The sequence below is a fragment of the Miscanthus floridulus genome, chromosome 10 (genome assembly GCF_019320115.1).
Source record: "Miscanthus floridulus cultivar M001 chromosome 10, ASM1932011v1, whole genome shotgun sequence".
NCBI lineage: Eukaryota > Viridiplantae > Streptophyta > Magnoliopsida > Poales > Poaceae > Miscanthus > Miscanthus floridulus.
In genome coordinates this window covers 54,921,665-54,944,174 of record NC_089589.1, presented here as the reverse complement: position 1 = coordinate 54,944,174, position 22,510 = coordinate 54,921,665, and the positions used below count along the sequence as shown (strand labels likewise).

The 22,510-nt window shown below is 45.5% G+C and overlaps 1 protein-coding gene and 1 pseudogene across 1 annotated transcript; both read left to right on the top strand.

Moving 5' to 3' along the window:
• Nucleotides 1–5,894: 5,894 nt before the first annotated feature.
• Nucleotides 5,895–7,094, top strand: LOC136488663 (ankyrin repeat-containing protein NPR4-like; the record flags this gene model as incomplete). Its single annotated transcript, XM_066485513.1, has 3 exons — nt 5,895–5,998; nt 6,174–6,771; nt 6,907–7,094. Coding segments are annotated over exons 1-3 (819 nt in total), but the record flags the coding sequence as incomplete, so codon positions are not given.
• A 26-nt stretch (nt 7,095–7,120) lies between these two features.
• Nucleotides 7,121–22,510, top strand: part of LOC136488662 (uncharacterized) — a 44,364-nt pseudogene continuing 28,974 nt past the window's right edge.

Below are 22,510 nucleotides of genomic sequence, written 5' to 3'. Positions count from 1 at the left end.
GAGCTTTTCCATGAAATAGCTCCCCCTGCGAGAGTAAACACATATCCAGACGTGGATTTTCTATTATCTCTCACATAATCAGAATCTGAATATCCCACTATATGGAGTGAATCAGATCTTCTATACGTCATCATGAGGCCTTTCGTTCCTTGCAAATAACGCAAGACTTTCTTTACCAATTTCTAGTGTTCTATTCCAGGATTGCTCTGGAATCTGCCAAGTAACTCGGTAACAAATGCCAAGTCAGGGCGCGTACACACTTGAGCATATTGCAAGCTTCCGACAGCTGAAGCATATGGAACCACTTTCATTTGATCGATCTCATATTGGTTCCTGGGGCATTGAAAATCCCCATATCTATCGCCCTTGACTATAGGAGCAGGTGAGGGACTACATTTGTACATACTGAATTTCTTTAAGACTTTTTCTATGTATGCCTTTTGTGACAGTCCTAATACCCCTTTACTTCTATCTCGGTGAATCTCGATCCCTAGAACGAACGAAGCTTCACCAAGATCTTTCATATCAAACTTTGAGGACAAAAACTTCTTTGTCTCCAGTAGTAGACTGACATCACTACTAGCAAGTAAGATATCATCCACATACAGGACAAGGAAGATAAACTTCCCATTCTTAAACTTTGCGTAGACACAATTGTCCTCAATATTATCTTTAAACCCAAAATTCTTTATTGTCTGATCAAACTTCAAGTACCACTGTCTTGAAGCTTGTTTTAATCCATAAATAGATTTCTTTAGGCGGCATCCCAAACGTTCTTTTCCTTACATGACAAAACCTTTCGGTTGTGCCATGTAAACATTTTCCTCTAAGTCTCCGTTGAGAAATGCCATCTTTACATCCATCTGATATAATTCCAAATCGTAATGTGCCACTAATGCCATTATGATTCTGAAGGAATCCTTACATGAGACTGGAGAAAAAGTCTCATTGTAATCAATCCCTTCTCTTTGTGTAAAGCCTTTTGCCACAAGTCGGGCTTTATATCTCTCTATATTCCCTTGAGAGTCAAGTTTTGTTTTGTAGACCCATTTACAGCCTACTGTTTTGGCTCCTTTAGGAATTTTCTCTAAATCCCAAACTTTATTTGCATTCATTGATCTCATCTCATCTTCCATGGCCTCAAGCCATTTTGATGAATGATCACTTTTCATGGCTTCTTCAAATGAGGTGGGATCATCCTCCATTTGAAATTCTTCAGTGTTGTACACTTCATAATCAGCAGGAATGGCTGATTTTCTAACTCTTTGAGACCTTCTAGGGGCCTCCTCAATTGGCACATTTTCTGTTTGAGGCTGTTGTTGCTCCCCCTCATGTGTGGCAATAGTTTCTATAGGATCCTGAGGAACTGGTTCCTCATCATCATTCATTGTTGCCACAGGCGGGATAACAATAGGTGCTGGCACCACAGTGTCTTGTACTATTGGTGCAGCAACAGCAGGTAGTGAGAAAAATGGCTCATGAATGATCGGAGTGGGTGCATACACCCGCTTCTCTTCAAGGTCAATTTCTCGAGCTACCATGCTCCCCCTAATCATTTCATCCTCTAGGAAGACAGCGTGTCTTGTTTCCACAAACTTTGTATGTCTGTTAGGACAGTAGAAACGAAAACCTTTTGACTTTTCTGGGTAGCCAATGAAATGGCAACTCACTGTTTTGGGATCTAGCTTCCCAATGTTTGGGTTAAAAACTTTAGCCTCAGCAGGGCTCCCCCACACACGCAAGTGGTTAAGTGATGGTACTCTTCCTGTCCACAACTCATACGGTGTTTTGGGCACCGACTTACTTGGTACTCTATTGAGAATATGAATGGCGGTTTTCAACGCCTCCATCCACAGACTCGTGGGTAAAGTGGAGTAACTTATCATACTATGCACCATATCCATCAGGGTATGGTTACGCCTTTCAGCTACTCCATTCTGCTGAGGTTCGCCCGGTGTTGAATACTGGGCGACTATACCATTCTCCTGTAAGAACCTTGCAAAAGGTCCAGGAACTTGTCCATATGGGGTATGCCGACCGTAGTACTCTCCTCCACGGTCAGACCTGACTATCTTAATCTTTAAATCATGCTGATTTTCAACGCTTCTGTTCTTTCTTTAATTGGATAAATGTAGCCAAACCGAGAGTAATCGTCTGTGAATGTTATGAATGAATCATAACCATCCACACTTTTCACAGGAAAAGGACCACATATGTCTGTGTGAATAATCTGTAGAATTCCTGCGCTTCGTTTGGCATCTTTCTTAATTTTCTTTACATACTTTCCTTTTATGCAATCTCTACATTGTTCTAACTCTGAGAGCTCTAATGGAGGAAGAATATCATTCTTAACTAGTCTTTCTATTCTCCCCCTCGAAATATGGCCTAAACGACAGTGCCATAATTTCGACAACGCATCGTGAGCTCTCTTTCGTTTTCTGTTTCCATTGTTCGATGAGGATACATTTTCATTCACATCACATACGGAATTCACATTTTCTCGAAGTGATAACAAATAAAGCTCGTCTTGTCGGAAGGCAAGACCAACACATTTATTATTAAACAATATCTGACATTTGCCATTTCCAAAATGGCAATCATAACCATCATGGTCCAACTTTGATACACTAATAAGGTTTCTTTGCAAAGAAGGTACATAAAGAACATCTCTAAGAAAAAGTATGAAGCCATCTGGAAGCTCTAGAGGAAGATCTCCAACGGCCTCAACATCTGCTTGTACTCCATTTGCGACTTTAATGAAACTTTTGCTTCTTTGCAAAGTTCTCATCGAACGGAATTCCTGTAATGAATTAGCAACATGAATAGTTGCACCTGAATCAATCCACCAAGTAGATTTTGAAAACTTTACATACAAGGATTCATTTACGAACGTAATAATGTTCTCACCTTTATTCTTCATAATCATCTTTAAGAAATCAGGACAATTCTTTTTATAATGTCCCGTCTTCTTGCAGTGGAGACACTGGTCTTTAGCCACTGGGAATTGCTGGTTCTGAGACTGTTGCATGGGACCTTTTTCAAATGACTTGGAGAAAGAGCTGTTATTATAGTTCTTTTTCTTATCTTTTAGGTAGTTGACAGAACCACCTTGTGAAACTTTTATTCTTTCCTCCTCCTGCACACACATGGCTATGAGCTTTTCCAAATCCCATTTTTCAGGCTGTATGTTGTAATTAACAACAAATGTGTCAAATTCTTTGGGCAAAGAAGCAAAAATCAAATGAATAAGAAACTCATCCTTGAGTGCCAAATCCATTGGTTTGAGCTTAGATGCCAGATTGCTCATTCTCAGTATGTGCTCTCTAATGCCACTGCCGCCACCAGAGTACCTTTCTGTAACCAGCTGCTTGATCAGCTGGGTTGCATATGTCTTTGAAGAGCCAGTGAACTGACTCTTTATTCTGTCTAGGTACTCTGTGACCGTGTCACAGTCTGGAATTGAGCCCACAATAGCAGGCTCAATCGTGTTCTTTATCACTGCCAGACACTTCTTATTGGCAGTGACCCATTTCCTATGCTCAAGGTCATAGGACATCTTTACGGGAGCAAAATCCCGCTCTCTGTTCTGCTATGCAGCATCAGTCTCATTTGTCTCCCTCACCGGTGCCACAGGTTCTTTGGGACACAGTGTGGTGACAACCCAGTCCACCTCAGCGAGGATAAAGGCCAGGTCTATCTTTTTCTTCCACTCAATATAGTTATCACCTTTTAGAGTGGGGATCTCTTTGATACAACTCATCAAGTTGTATCCTCCTGAAAACACAATTCAAATAGTGTGAGAACAGAAAAAACAACAATAGTTGCATGTCTTAGTTTAACGTTGGTCAAAATTAAAATATACAATTATTTTATACATTAAATCTACATCACCGTTGGGCAGAAATAGAAATAATGCATAATCATTAAAATTATAATATTGCTATTAACAACGTTGGTCAGAAAATAACAATATCATAATCAACTCATATTTATCTCTTGGCTCTTAAAATCAAATTCTCCCGTTGGTTCGAATTTAATTAAAAGTCCATAATTACTTTAAATACGCTGCGGAAACATCAATCAATAATTTCATAATGATTTTCAGAAGCATTTAAACTGTACATATACACTCTCTGTAAAATATATCGCGTTGGTTCAATATTGTACAGAGATATATCCGCAAAACTTTACAAAATTCATTCAAGTGCTTCTGAAAATAAACTTAAATGAAAAACTGTTACTATTTCATTTGAGCCGTAGGCCAACGTAGTGGTCCAGCTACCAAAACCGGCCCGCGGCCAGGCTTCACGCTGCTTCCTGGCCTTAACCTGGGCCTGGGCCGCGCAAAACCCCTTTGGGCCGATTTTACCCGCAAGCCCAGCGAGCGGCGGAGCGATCTTGTCCGTCCGGTTCGATCCGACGGTCCAGCGTTCATTTCGGGAGATTAAAAAACCCCCTTCCGCCTGCCGTCTGCCCTGAACCCTAGTTCATTTTCCCGTCGCCACTCTTCCAGCCAAAACCACGGCAGCGGTGGCAGCGGGTTTCCGATGGAGGCCGGCCGGCGTCCAGACCTCGCCGGAGGTCCTGCCCGGCCCCCTTGCCCTCTTTTCACTCTTCGGCTTTTCTTTCTCAAGCACACCGAGCCAAAACTGCGGCGGCCACGACCGGAGGAGACGACGGCGCCGCCGCGGGACCTTTCGCCGGCGCGCACGCTCGCCCATGGCTGAGCGCGGCGCCGTCGAACGGCCTCTCGACGATGCCCTGAGCCCTCTCGCCGATGTCGGCGTCCCGACGACGAGCGGCGGCTCGCTGATCTGTCCCGTGCGGCGTCCATGCGCCGGCGGTGGTGACGGGAAGGGAGATCCCAGGTAGGAAATAACCCTTGCCAAACCGTCCTTTTTTTTTCTTGATTTCGGGATCACAGTTAGGGTTAGGGTTGCAGGGTGTTCTTTCCCGATCCGAACCTTTAACTTTTCTCAGATCCGAAGGGATTGGGTTAGGTTTCAACCGAAAACTATGTTGGCCGAAGCCCTCTAGATCCGCACTGGATCTCTCTTTCTTGATCCGATTCAAAATCGGATCAACATCTTTGGGTTCCTTTCGATTGTATTTACTGATCTAGATCCACGTACTAGATAGACTGGCTCTGATGCCATTGTTAAGAACAATGAGAATCTCTAGCAGTAGATCTAGTGTTTTCTTACTTTGAATACGGGATGAACAGAGGGGAAAGATCGGAGAGATAAAGAGAAAGGTGTGGGTGATGAACCTGAGCCCTCGGAGGGAGTCGCAGAGCCGGCCATCGCAGGTTCGGTGATGGAGGCAGCACACGGGCAGTGACGGGCGGAGTAGAGGTGGCACTAACGTCGATGCGGTGCAGACTGGTGGCGTAGCAGTGGCGACGGCGAAGTCAATGGAGCTTCCCGTCGCTGGCTGCGCGCCCTCTTAGATCGGTCTAGGGTTTGTCGGTGGGTTTGCGGCTTACGGCGAACCTCGTGCTTTGAGCCGCCGGCCCCCACCTCTTTATATAGCGCAGTGCGACGGGGGCCCACCAACCATGTAGGGTTGGGCGCCCCCGATCAGGACGCGAGACCAAGGCCCAATAGGCCGTTGGGCTTATTGGTCAGGAGATCAATCTAACAGATAACAGTATTGCTAGAGCATGATCCATTTTTAGGGTACTTAATCTCCACTGCTGGTAAACCTCATCTTTGTACCGCAGCATCTGGGGGCCATGTTGGCGTTGCTCGAGAGCTTCTTAAATACTGTCCCGATGCTCCCTATTGCGACGAAAAGGGCTCAACATGTCTTCACGAAGCTGTATTATCAGGTCAAGAAGAATTTGTAGAATTTGTCCGGGGATCTCAGCAGCTTCACCATCTTATAAACATGGCAGATAACAGTGGAGAAGCTGCTCTGCATCTGGCACGGAGGAGAGGGGTAACGTGGATAGCGTCTGTTCTAGATGACAGAGAAAAAAAATATTAACAACAACCCGGTAAGTATTTTGTTTCTCTGTATGTGACTGTAAAAAAATATACTAACAGATACTTCTTTCCATGACATTAATCTGTAGGTCCAAACAATGGGTTGCTAAGTATTCTTTTCTGCAGTATATAGGTCATTATTCGGAAGGTTTGCAAACAGTTGATAGTGTTTTTATTTGCAATTAGGCTTCGGTTAGTTCGTCGGAAGGAACGCCGATGGATGGACGGGTTCCGGAAGCAGCCGTAACTGGCGATGCTAGATTAATGAAGGACCTTGATTCTCACAATCCATCAGTGCTTCTTGGAACCACTCAGCAGGGTAACACCTGCCTCCACATCGCCTCCATCCATGGCCACCAGGGATTCTGCAAGGATGTCCTGACGCTCAGCCAGTCCCTTCCTCTACTCAACGCCATCAATGCCAATGGCGAGACGCCGTTGCTCACCGCCGTGGCTAGGGGCCATGCCACTTTAGCTTCTGTTTTACTTAGGTTCTGCTGTGATCAGCAGCTGAGCGAGACGATCCTGAAGCAAGACAAGCGTGGATTCAACGCACTGCACCATGCCATCTTCAGGGGATGTAGGAAGCTCGCACTGGAGCTGATAGAAGCAGAGCCCATCTTATCGAAAGCTGTGAACAAATGTTATGAGTCACCCATGTTCATCGCGGTAACGAGAGATTATGGGGACGTCTTGGAGAAGCTGTTGCAGATTCCTGATGCGGCTCATGGGGGACCCCATGGGTGCAACGCTCTACATGCTGCCGTGACAAGTGGTAATGCAGGTGAGACCTATGCATCGCCTACAGGCTGTGAAATTCATTTATTACTTTATTAACAGACACTTGATATCTAATACAGTACTATATGTCCTCAGCTTGGTCACCTATAGCCTGTTTCTTGCCTTGGTTTTGTTTCAGTTATGGCTAAAAGGGTTATGGAGGCACGTCCATGGCTAGTCAGACAAGGAAATGAAGAAAAGCGCACACCAATGTACCTGGCCGCAATTGAGAACAAGATTGACGTGCTTAGAGTATTGTTGGAACATGATCCGTCTTTGGGTTATTTCATGGGGCCCCTTATTTCATCTCCACAGATGGTGATGGCGCTCCTCTTCTTTGTATCGCGGCATCTTAGACATTGTCCTGATCCTCCCTACTTCGACGCAATGGGTTCGACATGTCTTCACATTGCTATATCATTTGGTCAGGAAGATTTTGTGAGGTTTGTCGCGAGATCTCCACAACTTCAGCATCTTATTAACCTGCCCAATGACACAGGAGAAACCGCTCTGCAACTCGCAGCCAGAATAATGCCAGCAGGTGACGAACGAAAAAGACAAACAATGATGAGCATGGTCGCTGTTTTACAGCTGTACCTTAGTAATCTAAGTATCCACGCAGAGCCTTTCACGTCGGTACGTATGGTTTCTCCGTGTAATCGTGTATGTTATGTCAATTGTTAAAACGTACTCCTGTTTGTGTGTGTAATAAGCTGTACATGTACATCCTCAGGGGATGGAACGACCCATGGAAGTAGCAGTATCTGGTCATGTCGCAGAAATGAGGCACCTGTGTCTGCATGTTCCGGGCGTGCTTGGAACCACTCCTCAGGGGAACACATGCCTCCACAACGCCGCCATCCATGGCCACGAAGTGTTCTGTAAGGAGGTCCAGGCTCTGAACCCGTCACTCCTCACTGCCATCAACTCGGACGGCGAGACCCCTCTGCTTGCCGCCGTGGCGAGCGGATGTCTCTCTGTAGCTTCTGTTTTGCTCAGGTGCTGTCGTGCCCAGCAGCTGAGTGGGGCGATCCTGAAGCAAGACAAGCGTGGATGCAATGCGCTGCACCACGCCATACACAACGGACACAGGAAGCTCGCGCTGGAGCTGATACAAGCAGAGCCTGCCCTGTCGCATTATGTGAACCAGTACGGTGAGTCACCCATGTTCTTCGCGGTGATGAGGAAATACGAGGATGTCTTCCATAAACTATTTGAGATTCGTGATTCTGCTCATGGAGGAGCCGATGGCATGAATGCTCTGCATGCTTCGGTGTGGAACGGTAATTCAGGTGTGACCTACTACACAAGAGGGCAACGTATTTTTTTTTTACCAAAACTCATCTTTAACTAATACATACATGCAGCTGCCATTGTTCCATGGTTGCTAACCGTCCTTACTGCATGCTTGATTCGCAGCCATCGCTAACAAGATTATGGAGGCACGTCCTTGGCTTGCCAGAGAAGAAGACAAGAGTAGACTCCAATGCATCTGGCTGTACGTTGGCACAAGAGTGACGTGCTAAGTGCACTGGTAGAGAAACGACCTTTCATCCCACCTCGAAATTTGGTCTTAGTCTCGGTATTTTTCGCGTCCGAGACTAGAGAGACCTTTAGTCCCGGTTTGTAGCTCCAACCGGGACTAAAGATCCTGCCCAACGGCTACTGCGGTAGGCTTTTGCTGCAGGGGACCTTTAGTTTCGGTTGGAGCTACGAACCGGGACTAAAGGTTAACTTTTACTCCTGGTTGGTATCTCCAACCAGGATTAAAAGTCTACTCCCGGCTGGAGGCTCCGTCCGGGACTAGAAAGGGACCTTTAGTCCCGGTTGCTGTCTCCAACCGGGACTACAGTTCCCCTCCTATATAGCCCTTCTTCCTCCCCGAGCCCGAGCCACTTCGAGCTCAGTGTTATTGCTTCATCGTCGGCCTCCCTTCTTCCTCATCGCCGGTAATCACAAGAATTTCTTCGATTCCTCCATCGATTCTTCGGTTATAAAGGTTATTAACTTTATACTCACATGTTTCATCAGAAGCATATCTCATTTTGTGGACTAGATATATGTGGTTTTTTATGGTGGAATTTTAATTTTTTTATTTGTAAGCCATTTAAACTCAAAATCACTTTAAAGTTTACATATTTGGATGAAGGAAGATTAAAGTAGTTATTCAAAACTAGTATTCAGCTTTCATTTCTAGCATGCATAGCACACTTCATGATTTAGAGATATAGAGAATTTTAGAGTTTTTTTTTTAATTTTATTTGTTTATAAAATGAGAAATTTATATTATATTAAAAATGAGTATAGAGAGATGTCCTGCATTTTATACAATTAAAAAACCACTCCCATGTAGGTTGGCGGCGTTGCCCCGTGAGGACGTTGATCGAAATTTCGAGACAGTTCCTGGATTTAGCCTAAATTTACACTAAGAAACAAGGATAACATTTTTTGAACGAATGTAATCTATTATTCGATGCACCTGCAGTTCAAACTTACATTTTTTGGAAAAATTCAACAAAACAAAATAAACTATAGAAATATGCCAAAAGGCAATGAAAATGTCCCAAATTTAAACATGTTGTTTGTGGTAGTGTACTAAAGCTTCAAAAAAAATTGGTGGCAAAAAACAAAAAAAATTTATTTTGCCGAGTGCCTAGGGTTGGCACTCGGCAAAGTAAATTCTTTGCCGAGTGCCGCCCAGCTGGCACTCGGCAAAGAGCTGCTGAAATTTTATTAAAACTTCACCGAGTGCCAGATCACAACACCCGGCGAAGAAAATTGACTTTGCCGAGTGCCGCCGATCTGGCACTCGGCAAAGCCACCGTTTCCTTCAACCGCGCCCGGCCGGCGCGCTCTCTGTCTCGCTCTCTCATTCCTCTCTCCCTCTCACCTCTCTCTCCCTCAGCCGCCGCCGCCAGCCACCACGCCTCCCCGCGCCGGCCACCGCGCGCCACCCCACCGCGGCCACCCCGGCCCGGCCACCGCGCCACCCACGGCGCCCCGGCCACCGCCACCGCGCCACCCTGGCCCGGCCACCGCGCCACTGCAGAAGAGAGGAGGAGGAGGCAGGGGAGAAGAGAGGAGAAGGGGAGAAGAGAGGAGGAGAAGGAGAAGGAGAGGAGAAGGAAGGTGCCGGCCTAGGCCCGTCGACCCTCACACCGCTGCGGTCGTCCCCGCCATCGTCGCCGACCCTCGTCGCTGCCATTCTTGTCGCGAAGGTATGCCCTACACCTGTAGTAGTTAGTAGTAGTACTTAGTAGTGTTAGTAGTAGTTAGTAAGTAGTAGTAGTTAGTAGTTAGTAGTGTTAGTAGTATTGTTAGTAGTAAGTAGTGATAGTAGTAGTGTTAGTAGTAGTAGTGTTAGCGTTGGTAGTAGTTGTAGTGGTAGTAGTACTTGTTGTTGTACTACTTCGATAATTTCATCTACATGGAAAGAGAACTAAAGTACATGGCTCGTCTTGGTATATATATGTTTGTTGGCCTTCATGCCTATTTTGGTATATATGTGGTTGTTGGCCATCGCGCCTATGTTTCTTGCAGGTTTTGGAAACCTCCCCGTGCAGGGGAGGTGCTGCCAAAATTTTTAATGGATTCTAACCTATTGCCTTTTTATGTAGGAGAAGGACCCGTGGGAGGGACTCGGCGACTCCGATCGTCTTCGTCGGCGCTGCTGGTCTGCCTGCACTGCATCGCCTCGCCACTGCACCGACACGCCACTGCCCCGCTAGCCTGACTCCACCGCCACCCTAGGTAAAACCCCCTCCTCCTTTGCATGCATGTTTTATATGGTCACATAGCCTAGTTAGGCGTCTCCCGTTCGAAAGAGATACGGCCGGAGGTATACAGATCTTTGCATATCTACGACCATATCTCTTTCGGATTGTCCACGTATTTTGGACAGCCCGCGGATGCGTAGATGAGGTTAGTTTCCATGGTTCGCTCCGGTTCGAGACAGACTTTCAGCATCACCTTCCTGTTGTTCTCCGGATACACACTCTCCCTTGCAGGACGTGTATTGGGAGAACAACAGAGAGGTGCTGCCAAAATTCTGTCATGGATAGGAGCGGAGCATTGAAACTGACCTCATCTACGCATCTGCGGGTGGGATTAGGACCTATCCTCACCTATTAGATGGTAGAAATGCCGTGCAGATGCAATTGCTAGTTATATTACTCGCTTATATGCCAGAGGATGGAGAACCATGATTGGATGTACACGGGCCACGCAAGTATGACCCTAGAATGGATGACTAAGACTAATGCTTTCTTGGAGCATTCATTTGGCGAGGCTGCTAGAGGGTCGAGTCGGATGCCGTGTCCCTACAGCAAATGTGACAACCATGTAAGAAAAAATAGGAAGAACGTGGGGGAAGATCTTTGCAAGTATGGATTCATGCCAAACTATACCTGTTAGATCCACCATGGTGAAGCCGGTCGTATTAGAGAGGAGGTGGTGAGACCACACCTCGTGGCTTTTGATGGAGATGCGGGGGTAGCAGACTGGATGGATGACTTTCAGGAGGCACGGTTCGGTGAAGGATCAGAGGACGAGCCAGAGGAATCCGCAAAGGCGTACTACGATATGCTGTCTTCGGCACAGAAGCCCCTTCACCAAAGGACAATGGTTTCGCAACTGGATGCCATTGGACGCCTAATGGCGTTCAAGTCGCAGTGCAGCATGAGTCGAGACAACTTCGATGGTATGTTGGCAGTTGTTGGATCCCTGCTTCCGGAGGGTCACATTCTGCCGAAGAACTTGTACGAGTCACAGAAACTTCTTCGTGCCCTTAAGATGCCGTATGAGCACATCCATGCTTGTCCGAATGGTTGCGTCCTATTTAGGAAAGATCACGAGAAAGCAACGCACTATCCAAAGTGCAAATCCTCTAGGTATCTGGAGGTCGACACTAGTGATGGCAAGAAGGAACAGCTTGGTATCCCCGCGAAGGTCCTACGGTACCTTCCTGTCATACCGAGGATCCAATGGCTGTACATGATAGAGGAGTCCGCGAAACAGATGACATGGCACAAACATGGCAAAAGATACAATGCTGACAAGATGGTACACCCATCGGATGGTGATGCATGGACCCATTTCGATGGCATACATCATGGTAAAGCTGAGGAGGCTCGGAATGTACGTGTAGCGCTGGCAACAGATGGGTTCAACCCCTATGGATTGCTGGCAGCCCCGTACACTTGTTGGCCCGTGTTCGTGATCCCCCTCAATCTCCCCCCGGCGTCATGTTTCAACCCAAGAACGTATTCTTGTCACTTATAATTCCTAGACACCCGGGGAACAAGATGGGTTTGTTCATGGAGCCTCTCATTGATGAATTGATCCTTGCTTGGGAAAAGGGGGTACTGACATACGACCGAGCTACAAAGAAGAACTTCACAATGCATGCGTGGTACCACTACTCCCTGCATGACTTCCTGGCGTATGGCATATTCTACGCGTGGTGTGTTCACGGGAAGTTCCCATGCCTAATATGCAAGATAGCTGTGAAGTTCACTTGGCTGAAGAGGGGTGGCAAGTTTTCTTCGTTTGACCAACATCGTCAATTCCTCCCTCTTGACCATCCATTCAGATGAGACGTCAAGAACTTTAGGAAAGGGGTTCAAGTCACCGACCCTGCACCTCAGATGATGACCGGTGCCGAGGTCCGTGCTGAGATAGAGGCTCTCAAAGATGATAAAGAGAAAGGTGGTTTTATTGGATATGGTGAGGAACACCAGTGGACTCATAAATCAGGCTTGACTAGGCTCCCCTATTTCAATGACCTTCTTGTTCCACACAACATTGATGTAATGCACACAGAAAAGAATATCGCCGAGGTGCTTTTTGCAACACTCATGGACATTCCTGATAAGTCAAAGGACAACGTTAAGGCTAGACTAGACCTGGCAACGATGTGCGATAGGCCAAAGCAAGTGATGAAGCCTCCCATGCCCGGCAAGAAATGGAGAAGGACTCTAGTCGATTTCGTCTTGAAAAAGGACCAAAGGAAGGAAGTACTGCAGTGGATCCAGACGTTAATGTTCCCTGATGGGCATGCGGCGAATTTGAGTAGGGGAGTGAACTTGTCCACTATGCAAGTCTTAGGGATGAAGAGTCATGACTACCACATATGGATTGAGCGGCTCCTTCCTATGATGACCCGGGGATACGTCCCTGAGCATGTGTGGCGCGTGCTGGCAGAGTTGAGCTATTTCTTCTGCCAGCTTTGTGCCAAGGAGTTATCTCGGGGCGTGATTGATGACTTGGAGAAAGTGGCACCTGTGTTGCTCTGCAAGTTGGAGAAGATCTTCCCACCCGGCTTCTTCCTGGTGATGCAGCATCTGATTTTGCACCTACCGTATGAGGCACGAATGGGGGGGCCCGTGCAGGCCCGTTGGTGCTATACAATTGAGAGATGTCTAAAGATTCTTTGGAAAAAGTGTAGAAATAAAGCCAAAATTGAGGCTTCTGTGGCAGAGGCATTCATTCTGGAGGAGGTGTCAAACTTCACAACAGCATACTATAAGGATGGCCTTCCCAGCGTGCACAATCATCCCCCTTGTTACAACGCGGATGAGAGTTCATCGAACCTTAGCCTTTTCAAAGGGCAACTCGGAAAGGCAAGCGCATCGGGCACCAAGACCTTGCGGCATGATGAGTGGCGCACTATCATGCTGTATGTGTTGTTGAACCTTGATGAAGTGAAGCCTTATGTGCAGTAAGTTCTCAATGAGCTTGTTACATACGCCCTTGTCACTATCCTCCATCTATCGAACCCCCTTATCTCTTGTTTTTTCAGGGAATTTCTGAAAAAAAATAATAGAGAGGGAATAGGGCTCCTTCCCCTCAAGAAGAAGATAGTCTTCTCAAAGATGGTGTGCCCAATTTCATATCCTAGTTCGATACGAAGGTACCATCCAATTTACCTCGTTCAATCTTTGGCATCCCACTTTGCTCCTACGAGCGAGTAATGTAACGATCTATCCGGCCTCACCTTGCAGGCCCGCAAGGATGCGGAAATGGATGCTGAGTTGAAAGGGCTCGCCAAAGGCTTCACCTACAAGGTCAAGTCATTCACCGTTTATGATGTGAATGGCTATCGCTTTCACACAAGAAACTACGAGCGGAGTCGGCCCAATCGAAAAACCACGAATACCGGAGTTCGTACGCCCGGCACCGATGAGCACGACTACTATAGCATAGTAGAAGAAATATACGAGCTCAATTTTGAGTGTCGCAAAGCTCCTAATCAAGTCATATTCAAATGCCATTGGTTCGATCCTAATGTCATGAGAATAGCCCCTGAGATTGGACAAGTCAAAATTTGACAGGATTTTGTCTATCAAGGAGAGGATGTCTATATTGTGGCTCAATAGGCTATGCAAGTTTATTATCTCCCATGGGCATGCAAAAAAGACCCCAATCTTATCGTTTGGTACCTTGTGCAGTTGGTATCGCCGCACGGTAAACTGCCTGTCCCAAACGATGAGGATTACAACGCTGACACAAACACACGGGAGTTCTATCAACCAGAGGGGCTAGAAGGGAGGTTTGACATAGACATGTTTTCACTGATGGGCATGGAAGTAGACAATGACATTGATCAGGACGATGGAGATGAGGACAATGGAGAAGAGGTGCAAAATGCTAAGGACTTACAAATGCTTGAGCGATTACAGTTAGGCGATGACAATGATGACAACGATGGAGATGAGCCCGATTTACTCGACAATATTGATAGTGATGACGACACCTATGATCCAGCCGCTATCGATCGTGAAGAATATTTCTAATTCATGTAATACTATTTTATTATTATTATTATTATTATTGCAATTATGTTTCGTTCATTTTGCATCTCTTCATAAGTACTTGTAATTTAACTGTGCTAATTGGTTTACTCTTTGAAATTGCAGGCACTTGACAAAATACTGGGTGGAAGGCAGGCCCGTCGGGGGGTCAACTCCCTCTACATGAGGGAGCGCTCACCACCCCACGCTGAGGAGGACCCCTTGCCGGAGCTGCCGACGAGGAGGACGAGGAGAGGCCGCCCCCATGGCCGTCCGAGGACGAGGGTGCAGCCGGCTGCCACCCCATCGGTGGACGAGGACGACCAGGCGGTGGGCCTGCACATAGGAGGGTGTGGCACTTCCTCTGACTCATCAGACCATGGGGAGGCGGCGATAGCGACACCAGGGGGTTCCACTAGCACTGCCTCTGGCTCTACCTCGTCGGGAGTCTACTTGCGCGGGCCCTCGTAGCTCCCGGCGCGGCCTATCCCACATCACCGGCGCCCGGTGATTCGACCCAGTGGCGACAAGTATTATTTCACTACTATTTCATATGACATGTTGAAAATCGAACTGGAGACTAACAATTCTTCTTAATGACTCTTGCAGCAACTGTGAAGTTGTGTTCGGAAACAGGGCCGGCACATCAATGGCACCCTAGGCCTTCTGATTCGGCAGCACTACCCTGGCATGGTCACCTATGCCTCGGTGACTTCGCCGCCCTAGACGTGGGACCACTTCTATGCCACTGAGGACAGCGAGTTCGGCACCGTTGCGGCGCGGATGAAGGCTGAGTTCTGGGTGAGTCTTCATCGCACTAAATTGGTCAATACTACGCATTCATTGGTCGTTCTTGAAATAATGAAACGATACATGATGTCTGTATACAGGACTTCTTCAGGTGCGACGAAGGGTTTGAGGACCGGGCGGCGCGAGTGCAGGACAAGGTCTGTAGGTCCCGACTCTCAGACCTGTACCACGAGACACGGCTCCAGTGCATCATCAACTACAGCACCGACGTCCTTGGTCAGGTGGTGAGGAAGGCCGATGCTAGGACCAGGATGCTCACCAAGGAGCAGTACCTCTTGGTAAGTACAAAACATTAATACTGACACCTTCCATGAAGAATAGGTAGGCTTCATTTCATCTTCTGACATATCAATAATTTGATGGCATGCAGCAATGTCCTGATTGGTGCGCCAGGCACTGCCTCTGCTGGGAGGCCATTGTGGACAGGTGGCTCTCGGAGGAGTGGGTGGAGAAGCACAACATCCGTCGGGACTACCGCCTGTAGATGGGTGGGGCGCCACACCACCAAGGCAACCGGAGCCTCAGCGCGTACGCCCGGACATGGGTAATCTTCTTTGTGTTTTCATCTTTATTTATTTATTCTAACGCTCAATTCTCATTACTTGTAATCATCTTTGTATTTTCCTCGCGGTCCCAGGCGCACCAAGGCCAGGAATGCAACGAGTTCATGGCGTACGCCCTGGCACACAAGGGCAAGGCGACGGCCCCGGAAGTCACCTACAACCTGGCGGACGGGCCCGAGGCGTACACCAGCATGAGCGTCCACAGCAAGCTTAGCGAGTACACCTCGGCGGCCCGCGAGCACCATGGGGAGGACTTCGATCCGGCCACCCAGCCCCTGGACACAGACCTCCTAATGAGGCTGGGAGGAGGGAAGCAGCACGGCCGGTACTGGATGGCGGACAGCACAGTCGACTCCGCCTCTATTCCCAACCTCGCCGAGATTCGAGCAAGGAGCACGAGCTCCTCCCTCCCCATACGCTCTTGGCAGCAGAGCTCACAGCAGCATATGGCGGAACTCCAGGTTAGTACCATTTTATTCGTCGTTCATTGCTTTTACACATCTACCTTGCCTTTGCATTGTTTAAACATTGCGGGTGGAATGTTGCAGGCCGACTTGCGGAGGTTGGAGGCCCAGCAGGTGGCCCAGGCATAGGCCCATCGGCTGCAGATGGAGGCTGTACAAGCCCAGAGTGTGGCCGAGATGCAGAGGCCGCAGGACATGTTCAGCTTCATGGCGAGCCTTCAGACCTTGCCAGGTGTGGTCGTGCCCCAGTCGCTGCTCGCTCTAGTTGTGGCTCCTCCTCCTCCTGTAGGGACTCCGGTGAGTATATATGGTTGTTTATTCCTTTACCTTATGTGGCCCTCCTGTAGATACTCATGAATTCGGTTCTCCTTTGTGTAGCAACAGTTGGCGGGTTCGAACCCGACTCCTCAAGGTGGCCCTTCTCCATAGGCCGGGTGGACAACTGGCCCTCCTCAAGGTGGCAGTTCACACTCCGGGTGGGGAGGCTAGCAGTAGGTACCGTTTATTTGTTTCTTTTCATGTTGCATGGACTTGTGTTAGACTTAGCCTTATGTTGGACTACTACTAGACATATATATATTGTGATGGATATTGTCATGGATGATGCGAATGTATGATGGATTATGGACAATGGATTTGTATGTGATGTATTATGGATGATGGATGTGTATGTGATGGGTTATGGATGTGTATGTGATGGAATATGGATGTGTATGTGATATATCCTGTGCTGTGTGTTGATATATATGTGATTTCTTTGTTTGCGCTGATGGAAAGCAAAAAACAAAAAAAATAGCATTTTCCTCCCTCTTTGCCGAGTGCCACACTCAGGCAAAGAGGGCTTTGTCGAGTGCCGTGACCGTGGCACTCGGCAAAGCTGGGAACCAGAGACCCAATTTCCCAGCTTTGCCGAGTGCCAGAGCCATGGCACTCCGCAAAGATTTTTTTTTTAAAAAAAATTCGTTGCCAAGTGCAAGAGTATGGCACTCGGTAAAGAATTTTCAAAAAAAAAAAATTCTTTGCCGAGTGCCGCTGAGGTGGCACTCGACAAAGAGGCCGTCAGATTTGACGTCGGTTTTTTTTTGCCGAGTGCTGACGTGACACTCGGCAAAGGCTTTACCGAGTGCCCGATATGTGGCACTCGGCAAAGAAACCTTTGCCGACGGGTTCTTTGCCGACTGCTCTTTGCCGAGTGCGGCACTCGGCAAAGCCTTTACTGAGTGTATTTCGAGCTTTGCCGAGTGCCGTAGGCACTCGGCAAATTGCTGGTTTCCAGTAGTGCTGATTAATATGCATTCTCGAACTTTCTGTATATATTCTTCACAAAGTTATCCATCAACCTTTGCTCCCGTCAAGGCTAGAATTTTAGGAGACATAAGCATCAGATGTTACTGTTTAATATCTATGACTAATAAAAGTTATTTATATTAGATTGCAAGTTTTTACTTTTTGTTCATTTTCGAACGCAATTGGCTTAATAGGTTCTCCCTCCGTTTTGTTTTATAAGGCGCAGTCTGAAATACATATTCTCCTAAATTACACTGTGATCATTCATTTGTTTTATATTATATTGTCTACACTTATAAATTTATAATTATTTGATAGTAAATTTGATTACAAATCTAACCATATCAATTTCATATTATAATAGTTAAAAATTATTAGCTTACTGGTTAAAGATTTTAAAGTTTAAATCTCGATATGCATGTGCGTCTTATTAAAGAGAATGAGAGTGCTCTCTAGTCACTATTTGGGATAACTAATCAACTACTCCCTCTATTTGCAATTGTAAGCAGTTTTGGTTTTTCTAGATATATAGTTTCTTTTATTTATCTAGATACATACTTTGTCTTGATACATTACAAGAATTCAGCATCAATAAAGGCCAAAGTAACTTACCATATGGAACGTAGGAAGTACTAATATTTTTCCATCCATAATTTTTTTTCCTTTGCAATGCATCTCTGTATTTTGAAGATGGTGCGTTCAGTTGAAACATTAGCTTAAAACTATGATGGCTCTTGTCTTACCTTGTATCTTGACACAATGAATCTAGATAGTTGCGTAGCTTTTAGTTCTTAATCTTATTCTTAGTTACATATTTTTTATCCTCAAGTTAAGCTTAATCTCATTTGCAAGTTTTATCTTTTATTAGCCATCCTTTTATATTTTATTTAAAATAATGAAATTCATGTGTATGTTTTATCTTTTATTATCCATTCTTTTATATTTTATTTAAAACAAGGATTCTACGTTGTAAAATGCATTCCTCGGTACTATAAAGGCATAATGGTTATTTACGATCTATACACTAATGCTTATGATCGGTGCTACACTCTAAAGGGATATCTAAGATGGGGTAGCGGTGCTAATCTCTCAAGAGGATATTAATCTCAAAGATTAGACAGTTATAGCACCTTTGGTCATCTACACTAAACCTCGTAACTTCTCAAGTTGTTTGAATTTTCTAATCAAGTATTATATGTGTGATAATGTCTTTATTTAGAAAAATAAGTTCCTATGATTATACTATCAGGATATAGACTAACGCCAACCATTTTAGTTGAAATATATATATTTATCTTAAATAACCACTTTTGTAAGTTATATGTCATGTTTTTATATAATAATTTTAAATGATTTGTTAGTATTCGTTAGTATATATGTTGCTATGAAAATATTTTTCATGATTACTGAAACATAACATATATATTTATCGAATAGGTATGCATGCGTACTTACGACGCAACTTGTATGTTTACTTTAATTATATTTTTAATATGTTAATATTAATATTAATATACGTTGTAATATGGAAACATATATATATATATATATATATATATATACACACACACACACACACACTCTCATATGTTTAACTTGGTATGTCATAATGCTTCTATCAAAATGTATAAAGTGATAGAAAATTTAATATCTGGAGTACTAATATAATTTAAAGTGTATTGTTTGTGTCTTTAATATTGATATGTGGTTTGTTAAAGGAATATTTTCCATGCTTGATAAACTAGTAAAACAAAAATTAATCCTGAAGTAGATCATTACTTAGTCTACACTGCAGAACATATAGCATAAATGTGGTAGAAATATGTTATTTAGAAATATAAATATAGCATAGGGTTATTAGGCTATTTTTGTTAATAAATTATATTAATATTTATCTGTAGATTTAGAATATATTTTAATTTATTTTTATTACATCGGGAATGGATAACTTAAATCAAGGTTAGAAAAAGGTGTTAGACGCTCTCTAAACGGTAACCTCCAATTCCACCTAGAGCCTAGACACGACTAGGAGCACCTAGGTGTTTCCTAGGCGCCGAGGGGAAAGTAGTAGAGATAAGGAAGATGATAGAGAGTAGAGTAGGAGGAAGGATTCAAGGAAGATACTGGGAGCAGAGGACATAGGAGCATAATTTTTTATAACAACAGAGGTGGGTAATTTATATAAAAATTATGGGGTTATATTAAAATATCTTTCAAATTTAGGATTTTTTTTTACATAAACACAACTTTTGAGAATTAACGTGAAGTCTTCTTTAGAGTACAACCATTACTTATCGTCAGCTAGCTTTCATCGTTCCATGGTTCTCAACCATTTTCTGCTACTTCATTTGGTTTCAGCTATCGTTAGAAGGATTATGGAGATGCGTCCTTGGCTAGCCAGACAAGAAAGTGAGGATAAATATACTCCAATGCACCTAGCTGCATACCAGAACAAGGTCGATGTGCTTACAGTACTGTTGGAACATGATCCATTTTTAGGGTACCTAATCTCCACATACGGTTTTCCTCTTCTTTGTATCGTGGCATCTAAGGGCCATGTTGGTGTTGCTCGAGAGCTGCTTAAGCATTGTCCCGATGCTCCCTACTGCGATGCAAATGGCTTGACATGTCTTCATGTAGGTGAATTAAATGGTCAGGCAGAGTTTGTAGAATATGTCCTGGGGTCTCAGCAGCTTCACCATCTTATAAACATGGCAGATAACAGTGGAGAAACTGCTCTGCATCCAGCACGGAGGAGAGGGCTAACGTGGATAGCGTCTGTTCTAGGTGACAGAGAAAAAAATATTAACAACAACCCGGTAAGTATTTTGTTTCTCTGTATGTGACTGTAAAAAAAATATACTAACAGATACTTCTTTCCATGACATTAATCTGTAGGTCCAAACAATGGTTTGCTAAGTATTCTTTTCTGCAGTATATAGGTCATTATTCGGAAGGTTTGCAAACAGTTGATAGTGTTTTTATTTGCAATTAGGCTTCGGTTAGTTCGTCAGAAGGAACGCCGATGGATGGACGGGTTCTGGAAGCGGCCGTAACTGGCGATGCTAGATTAATGAAGGAACTTGATACTCACAATCCATGAGTGCTTCTTGGAACCACTCAGCAGGTAACACCTGCCTCCACATCGCCTCCATCCATGGCCTCCAGGGATTCTGCATGGATGTCCTGACGCTCAGCCAGTCCCTTCCTCTACTCAACGCCATCAATGCCAATGGCGAGACGCCGCTGCTCACCGCCGTGGCTAGGGGCCATGCCACTTTAGCTTCTGTTTTACTTAGGTTCTGCTGTGATCAGCAGCTGAGCGAGACGATCCTGAAGCAAGACAAGCGTGGATTCAACGCACTGCACCATGCCATCTTCAGGGGATATAGGAAGCTCGCACTGGAGCTGATAGAAGCAGAGCCCGCCTTATCGAAAGCTGTGAACAAATGTTATGAGTCACCCATGTTCATCGCGGTAACGAGAGATTATGGGGACGTCTTGGAGAAGCTGTTGCAGATTCCTGATGCGGCTCATGGGGGACCCCATGGGTGCAACGCTCTACATACTGCCGTGACAAGTGGTAATGCAGGTGAGACCTATGCATCGCCTACAGGCTGTGAAATTCATTTATTACTTTATTAACAGACACTTGATATCTAATACAGTACTATATGTCCTCAGCTTGGTCACCTATAGCCTGTTTTTTTGCCTTGGTTTTGTTTCAGTTATGGCTAAAAGGGTTATGGAGGCACGTCCATGGCTAGTCAGACAAGGAAATGAAGAAAAGCGCACACCAATGTACCTGGCCGCAATTGAGAACAAGATTGACGTGCTTAGAGTATTGTTGGAACATGATCCGTCTTTGGGTTATTTCATGGGGCCCCTTATTTCATCTCCACAGATGGTGATGGTGCTCCTCTTCTTTGTATCGCGGCATCTTAGACATTGTCCTGATCCTCCCTACTTCGACGCAATGGGTTCGACATGTCTTCACATTGCTATATCATTTGGTGTGAGGTTTGTCGCGAGATCTCCACAACTTCAGCATCTTATTAACCTGCCTAATGACACAGGAGAAACCGCTCTGCAACTCGCAGCCAGAATAATGCCAGCAGGTGACGAACGAAAAAGACAAACAATGATGAGCATGGTCGCTGTTTTACAGTGTACCTTAGTAATCTAAGTATCCACGCAGAGCCTTTCACGTCAGTACGTATGGTTTCTCCGTGTAATCGTGTATGTTATGTCAATTGTTAAAACGTACTCCTGTTTGTTTGTGTAATAAGCTGTACATGAGTACATCCTCAGGGGATGGAACGACCCATGGAAGTAGCAGTATCTGGTCATGTCGCAGAAATGAGGCACCTGTGTCTGCATGTTCCGGGCGTGCTTGGAACCACTCCTCAGGGGAACACATGCCTCCACATCGCCGCCATCCATGGCCACGAAGTGTTCTGTAAGGAGGTCCAGGCTCTGAACCCTTTGCTTGCCGCCGTGGCGAGTGGATGTCTCTCTGTAGCTTCTGTTTTGCTCAGGTGCTGTCGTGGATCAGCAGCTGAGTGGGGCGATCCTGAAGCGAGACAAGCGTGGATGCAATGCGCTGCACCACGCCAGTACGCAACGGACACATGAAGCTCGCGCTGGAGCTGATACACCCATGTTCATCGCGGTGATGAGGAAATACGAGGATGTCTTCGATAAACTATTTGAGATTCGTGATTCTGCTCATGGAGGAGCCGATGGCAGGAATGCTCTGCATGCTTCGGTGTGGAACGGTAATTCAGGTGTGACCTACTACACAAGAGGGCAACGTACTTATTTTTATT